General features: G+C 31.0%; 1 protein-coding gene across 1 annotated transcript in view; it reads left to right on the top strand.

Annotated features, from left to right (window-relative positions):
- LOC107621804 overlaps nucleotides 1-3,709 on the top strand; it is a 4,904-nt gene extending 1,195 nt beyond the window's left edge. The window contains exons 2-4 of the mRNA XM_021113832.1: nucleotides 286-383; nucleotides 2,593-2,690; nucleotides 3,527-3,709. Of these exons, the coding sequence (XP_020969491.1) occupies nucleotides 293-383; nucleotides 2,593-2,690; nucleotides 3,527-3,673 (336 nt within the window). The 5' untranslated portion in view covers nucleotides 286-292 and the 3' untranslated portion in view covers nucleotides 3,674-3,709. The remainder of the gene's footprint in view (nucleotides 1-285; nucleotides 384-2,592; nucleotides 2,691-3,526) is intronic.

The raw sequence follows: 7,922 nt of genomic DNA, 5'->3' as shown, positions 1-7,922 counted from the left end.
ATAGTTTATATAATATTTCTCAATTTTAAAACCTTGATCAGCCCGTTATGGAAATAATTTCCAGTTTCTTGTTTAATATGAATATTAATCCCGAGTTTGCCAGCTGATTAAATTTTTAACTCACATAATTGATGGATAAATTATTATTTTGCAAGGTACCACCTCCCCTGGATAAAGAATTGTTGAAATTAAAAACAAAAAATAAAAAATTATATTTTATTTGTCTTCTTTGTATTAATTAGTCTTTTGGCTAGAATCTAAAGTGGGTATTATCGTTTGGAGCAGTGTTGAGATGGGAACAGACTACCTAGTTACCATCAACTTTGCAATAATGCATTCCCATGTCCTATCAGTCTCGCAACATTCCATTCAACGTTTGCCGGGTAAGATATGGAAACTTTAGGTTATTACCTAGTAATCTTTTAGGCAACTTAGGTTAGTAGAATAATTTGATTATCTGTCCATTTAAATAAGTTTTGAAAGTTTGAATTCTATTTTATGTATATAATAATTTATAAAAAATATTAACAAATATTAATAAAAAGTATTATTCTTCTAAATTTTTTCTTTATTTATTAACATTTTAACTACACAAATAATATTCATCTCTTTAATGATCTAATTTCAAGTCTTCAATATAAATGAACCAATTCAGTCAATAATACTTTTTTGAGAATATATGTATACCCACACACACACACAAGAGAACAACTTTGGGGTTTTGTCCGGTAAAACCCTAACTTGTTTAAGTAATAATACAATAAGACAATTATCCCAACAGAAAAAAGTGAAACTCAATGGGATCAATTATTATCGATTGATCTTCCAATTGGAGGGAAAGAACTGAGAAAAGCACATTTATTATCATTGGCTCATTCAATTTGTCATGTTGGTATCATCACGTGGCGTGCCCTCTGCTTAACATCAAAAGGCAAAACCACGCTTGTTCCAACTTCCATTATTGCGAATAAACAATCATCATTTATTCATTTTATTTCAGCAATCAGTTTTTGTGAACTAATTACTAATTGAAAAAGAAAGTTTTGGACTTCATCTAGAATTATTAAGTTTAAGATGTTGATGTATTTAAATATAAAAAATTATGATGCCACTTAATCAAAAGGCATCATCTATGATAATAAAATAATAAGTGATGATTGAAATAAATCTTTTTACTAATTAATTGATATGGCTTAGAGTGAACATCTTTTATGATACGAGGATATATAGAAACTAAACTCGTTTTTGTTTAATAGTGATGATGAATTTACAATTAATCTTTACATTTAAATTATTTAACCTCCATGCGCCACTATTTTTAATAAAATTTTAACTTAACGCACAAATATATATAATAGCCTTTTTCATGCTGCGAAAGAAATAAAAGAATAAACAAGACAAGAATTGAAATTGAATAGAAAAAATAAATTATAATTGAAATAAAAATAAAAATGATAGGTTGAAATTGAATACAAAGAGAATCATTCTATTTTCTACCAAATTTCTTGACGCAACAAGAAAAGGACTCCTCAACCTAACTTATCAGCGCCATAGTTTGAGAATTAAATCGAAGGGACTCCTCAACTTTTTACCAAATTCTTCGATGCAACAAGAGAAGGACTCCTCAACCTCAATTGTCCACACCATGATTTTATCACGAAACCAAAAAAGGGGTTTTCAAAACATCTAAATCATTCTATACTGCGACTACCCTAGTTTATGAGGTTTTATAACCTCTTATTAGGTTAAAATATAGAAAATCTTAAGCCCACAGACATAAGGCCCAATCTAGTAATTAAATAAATAAAATCAAAATACATTAAATTAAATTAAAACATTCTAAAAATGTAAACTAATATCTTCTAAATAACACTTGAACTCTTCATATCACGAACATTTGAAGTAATGATAAAGAAATAAAAGGATAAACAAGACAAGAATTGAAATTGAATAGAAAAGATAAATTGTAATTGAAATAAAAACAAAAAGGATAGGTTAAAATTGAATACAAAGAGAATCACTCTATTTTCTACCCAATTTCTTGACGCAACAAGAAAGGGACTCCTCAATCTAACTTGTCAACGCCATAGTTTGGAAATTGAATCGAAGGGACTCCTCAACCTTCTACTCAATTCCCCGATGCAACAAGAGAGGGACTCCTCAACCTTAATTGTCCACATCATGGTTTCATCATTAAACCAAAAAAGGAGTTTTCAAACCTCTAAATCATTATATACTATGACTACCCTAATTTATGAGGTTTTATAACCTCTTATTAGGTTAAAATATAGAAAATCCTAAGCCCACAGACATAAGGTTCAATCTAGTAATTAAATAAACAAAATCAAAATACATTAAATTAAATTAAAATATTCTAAAAATGTAAACTAATATATTCTAAATAACACTTGAACTCTTCATATCATGAACATTTGAAGCACATATCACATACAGGTTTCATTTTTTTTCAAATTTTCTCAACGTTTTTTACATTCTCTACGTTCTCTTCCTTTTCTGTGTTCTCTTCCTTCTCTGTGTTCTCTTTGTTCAAAAGCAGTACTACTGTTTTATCTGATTTAAAGCTTTGAGCAGGTATTTCGTTTTCGAAGACAATGAATGATTCAAGTTCAGACTATCAATTGAACCAGGACGAATTGGACTATTGTTTTGAATCAAATCAAGTGGTTGAGGTGTGGTTCGAATCTAGTCAATATAGTTTGTTAATAGTTTATGATTCTGTAGTTGAATAATTTTGTTTTCGTTTATAAAAATTGTTGTTCATAGTTAATGGTTTGAATTTAAATATAATGTAGGAGTTCTGAATCTGAATTATTATTTTGATGAATCTATTTCGTTCCCAGTTTTGGTGCATTTGGAATTATAATTTGGTTTATTTTGGAAATGCTTTCAGTGTATTTTTAAGTTCAGACTGTCAATTGAATCAGGACAAATTTGATTATTGTTTTGAATCAAATCAAGTGGCTGTGGTGTAGTTCGAATCTAGTTAATATAGTTCGTTAGTAGTTTATGATTCTATAGTTGTATAATTTAGTTTTTGTTTGTGAAAATTGTTGTTCATGGTTGATGGTTAGAATTTGGATGTAATGTAAGAGTTTTGAATCTGAATTATTATTTTGATGAATTTGTTTCGTTCTCAATTTCGGTGCATTTGGAATTATAAATTAGTTTATATTTTAAAAATACTTTTGGTGTATTTTCAGTTTCTGTGTGATGTTGATGAGCAGTTTGTGCCAAAGGTTGGAATGACTTTTAATACGCTTGAAAAAGCTAAAAAATTCTACAAAGATTATTCTAAACTTACTGATTTTTCTACAAAAATTCGGAAAACAAATAAGAAGAAAAATGAAATTAAGAACCAATTGATTACATGTAATAGAGAGGAAAAATAGAAATCGAACATATCTCCAACTCAGAAGACAAATCTCTCAGTTGGATTAAATTGTCCTACAAAAATTTATATACATGTATTTAAGGATATTGCTAATATATAATTTATTTTTTGCAGTTGAACCTTTTAGATGGTGGATGTGTGGTGCAGTCAAATTTTAGCCATTATCATGGACATATTATGAATTATCAATTTAGAGATTCAAGAGAATACGACAAATTTTTCGATGTTTATGTAAAGGCATTTCGGTGTTTTGTTACATAGTTTCAGTATAATCTATGCAATATTTTTTTTATGGAAATGAGGTTTATTTTTTATATTTTTTTGTTTTGTTCTATTTTACCATGTTATTGTTTGTTTTGAAATTAGTTTTTTCAAATTTTTAAGAAATTTGTTTATTTTAAATATACAGTATACATACAATTCAATAGTTAAGCAGTGTATAAATTCAACCTACATAATTTCTATATTTGCTAATGAAAATTTACAGAAAAAATTATAAGCATTTTTCGTGTTTATTTTAATAATTTTTTGTGTATTCGATGTATTACAAAAATTATTCTTCTTTTTCTACATTTTGTGAACTTGGATTCATTCAAATTAACAAGATTTTAATATAATACAGACAGGTTCATAAAAGTTTAAATTTGCAAAAAAAAATTTATGAAAAATTTGGATTGAATATTTATAAAGATACAAAGTATGTGTTTGTTTTAACTATACATTACACAGACAATTTAGTAGACAATTAGTATAAAAATTCTTAACAATTTACAACATTTAAGCTATCTATTATCAATATCTCCTTATGAAAATTTACAGTAAGCACTTAATAATATTTAAGATGGCTTGAACAGTTTGATGGCTTCAGATTCTTAAATAGCTTTATCTCTTAGTTGATTTATTTCATTAAAGAAAACGAGTAAAGCATATTCAACTATGAAATGATCAATTTGTTCCTACAGTTTAAAAAAATTTATTTATTAAACCTTGTTAATTTAGTAATAGAGAGCTATCTACTTTTAACAATAGTTACCTGTTTTTAATTTTTTTTTCATACATATTTTTTCTTTTTCGGATCAACTATTTCTAGCAATTTCATCACATATATTACACAATTTCAACTAAAGACAAAAATAAAATAACACATTAAACTAGGACAGTAACAAAAAACATAGTAAATTAGGTTAATAGATATCAACAACATCAAGTGTATTTCAATTCACATGAAATATACTGAAAGACAAACCAAATACACCGCTATTATCTCTTGATTGCATCACACAGTGTGAGTTCAAAAAGACATGCAACTCAATCAAACATGCACAAAATAGCACCAAAAGCACTACAACAAAATTCTATGGACTAGTTACAACAAATTCATGAACAAAATCTCTCAAAAATGGACAAAAACATATGTAAATCACTCAAACATGCACAAAATAACATCAAAAGCACTACAACAATATTCTGTTTCCTAGTTACAATAAAAAAAAAAAGGACAATAACAACACCAAGTGCACCTCAATTCAGTTAAAATACACTGAAATACAAACTAAATACACCACTATTATTTCTTGATTGCATGACACAATATCAATTAAAAAAGATGCAACTTAATCAAACATGCACAAAATGACACCAGAAGTACTATAACATATTTTATGGACTAGCTACAACAAATTTATGAACAAAATTTTTAAAAAATAGAAAAAAAAAACACATACAAATCACTCAAACATGCACAAAATAACTTCAGAAGTATTACAATAACATTTTGGTGTCTAGTTACAACAAAAAGAGGACAATAACACCAAGTGCACCTCAATTTAGACAAAATATATCAAATTTTGTTACTGAGTACTACACACGAACTCAGTTCAAAATATGCAAACACTCAAACATGTAAAAAAATACATTCAAATTCCTCAACACACATGTAAATATAGGTTAAAATGTACGAGAAACACTATGTAACATTTTTACACCGACTTAATAATGTTATCACCAAATAAACAGTATAATGAGAATAGTAATATGTACTTTAACGCAAGAACACAAAATGAATCTACTAAATAAATAGAAATATAATTATCTAGTATTTCATGATCGAAAATACAAAAGAGAAAAGTGAAAAAACTGGACGATTAATGAATAATACCTTTAATAATCTTTCATCTTCTGTTTTTGTGTTTTTTGGTGAAGATTTGGAATGTAGCTTTGAGATTTCCTTGAGTTTTCGCGAAGATTTTGAGAGATTTTTTAGAGATGAGCGACGTTTGAAATTTGATCGTTTTAGTTTTGATCAAGAAAAAAAAAGTATTTTTCATATTAACATTCGCGCCAGTAAACAGTTGCAGGAGTGCGTATTTACACGCTCTCTATTCTGAAGTTGATTTTTTTTAGGCTTGAGCCAATTTGATTTGACTTGGTTACCAAAAAAATTTATATGTATAGCATAATTGATGAATTTATATATGATTAGATTAGTTAAAAGTTTTACTCTAAGTAGATATTAATTTATGGTAAATACTTACGTATAATTATATTAATATTTGCTTGAGTCCATAAAGTACTGGAAGGACAAGGATATCCTGGAGGTGGTTTCATATAGACTTTCTTTTTTTCAAATTCCCATTAAGAAATGCATTCTTCACATCCATCTGACTGAGAGACCATCTCTTAGCCGCAGCAATGGCAAGGAGAGCTCTAACAGACGTAAGGCGAGCAACAGGAGCAAAAGTCTCTTCATAATCAATACCATACTCTTGCGTACAACCTTAAGCAACCAAGTGTGCCTTATAACGGTCAATAGAGCCATCAGAGCGAGTCTTGATCTTGTATACCCATCTACTGCCCACAACTTCCTGATCAGAAGGAGGATCAACCAAATCCCAAGTGTGTGCTTTTTCAAGCGCCTGTATTTCTTCCTGCATTGCTTGTTGCCAATTTGGATTTGTGGAGGCTTCTCTGAATGACTTAGGTTCATGTTGATGAAGAATAGTAGAAAAGCAATGATAATCAAGAAGATGAGGAGGTGGATTCCTTACCCTAGAAGAACGAGTGGGAGGAGGAGGCATGACGCTAGGAGCGGGATCGCCATCCGGATTGGAATCATCGGGAAATGGAGAAGGCGGAGGATCAGGAGCCTCGAGGGGTGGACTTGGGGTAGACCCTGTAGTATCATCACTAGGAAAGAGATCAACATTTGGATTAGTAAAAAACGGTGACGGAGTAGAAGGAATGGACTCAAAAGAGGAAAAACTAGAGAACATGTGATGCTCCCAGAAGACAACATGACGAGATATACGAATACGGCGAGAGATAGGATCCCAACAACGATAACCCTTATGTTCAGAGGCATAACCAAGAAAACAACACATGCGAGCCCGAGGTTTAAGCTTATTATGTTCATGAGGCTGAAGAAGAACAAAACAGACACAACCAAAAACACGGAGAGAACTGTAATCGGGAGAAGTACGATAAAGACGCTCAAAGGGAGTAGTGTTACCAAGAACAGAAGAAGGTAGTCTATTGATAGCATGAACAGCAGTGAGGACAGCTTCACCCCAAGCACGCTCAGGACAGGAAGAGGAAATAAGCATCGCACGGACAGAGTCAAGAATATGACGGTGTTTACGCTCAGCTCTGCCATTTTGTTGAGAGGTACCAGGACAAGAAAACTCGGACAAAGTATCCTGTTCAGCGAGAAAATTTAAAAGTTTGGAGTTACGATATTCCATAGCATTATCACGTCTGAAAATTTTAATGACCTTTGAAAACTGAGTTCGAACCATAGTGGCAAAGTTAATATAAATCTGAGGCAACTCGCAACGATTAGTTATCAAATAGACCCAAGTAAAACGGGAATAATCATCAATAAAGAGGACAAAATATCGGGCCCCTCCCATAGAAGCGGTGGGAGCGGGTCCCCAAACATCAGAATGAATAAGATCAAAAGGAGAGCATGCAATAGAGGAATTATTATTAAATGATAAGGCAGGTTGTTTTGCAGTGCGACAAGAAATGCAATCTAAAGACTCATTTTGAACTTGACCTAAAACACCCGTAGATATAAGAGGACGTAATTTGCCTAAGGAGCTATGGGCAAGACGACGGTGCCACAAGTGAAGAGTAGATGGAGAGGAAGCAGCACAAAGATTTGTAGAGGGAACATGAAGGTTCTCAAGCTCAAATAAGCGTCCAACCTTACATCCAGTCCTAATGATCTTTCCCGTCCGACGATCCTGCACACGACATCCAGAATTTGAAAAAATGACATCAAAACCAAGTTCAACAAGTTGACCGACAGAGATAAGATTAAAATTCAATTTTGGAATAAAATAAGCATCAGAGAGATGAATATTGGACTGTGAAATAACCCCGTGATGTGTTGCATGCAAGAGGGAACCATTAGCAGTGTTAACAGAAGGTGCATTTGTAGTGGGAGACAGCGACGAAAAAAGATGACGCAAAAGAGACATATGATTGAAACAACCAGAATTAAAATACC

This window comes from Arachis ipaensis, chromosome B10, assembly GCF_000816755.2.
Source record: "Arachis ipaensis cultivar K30076 chromosome B10, Araip1.1, whole genome shotgun sequence".
In the NCBI taxonomy this organism is placed as follows: Eukaryota; Viridiplantae; Streptophyta; class Magnoliopsida; order Fabales; family Fabaceae; genus Arachis; species Arachis ipaensis.
The sequence above is the reverse complement of the archived record's forward strand: the minus strand, read 5'-3'. Positions and strand labels throughout refer to the sequence as shown.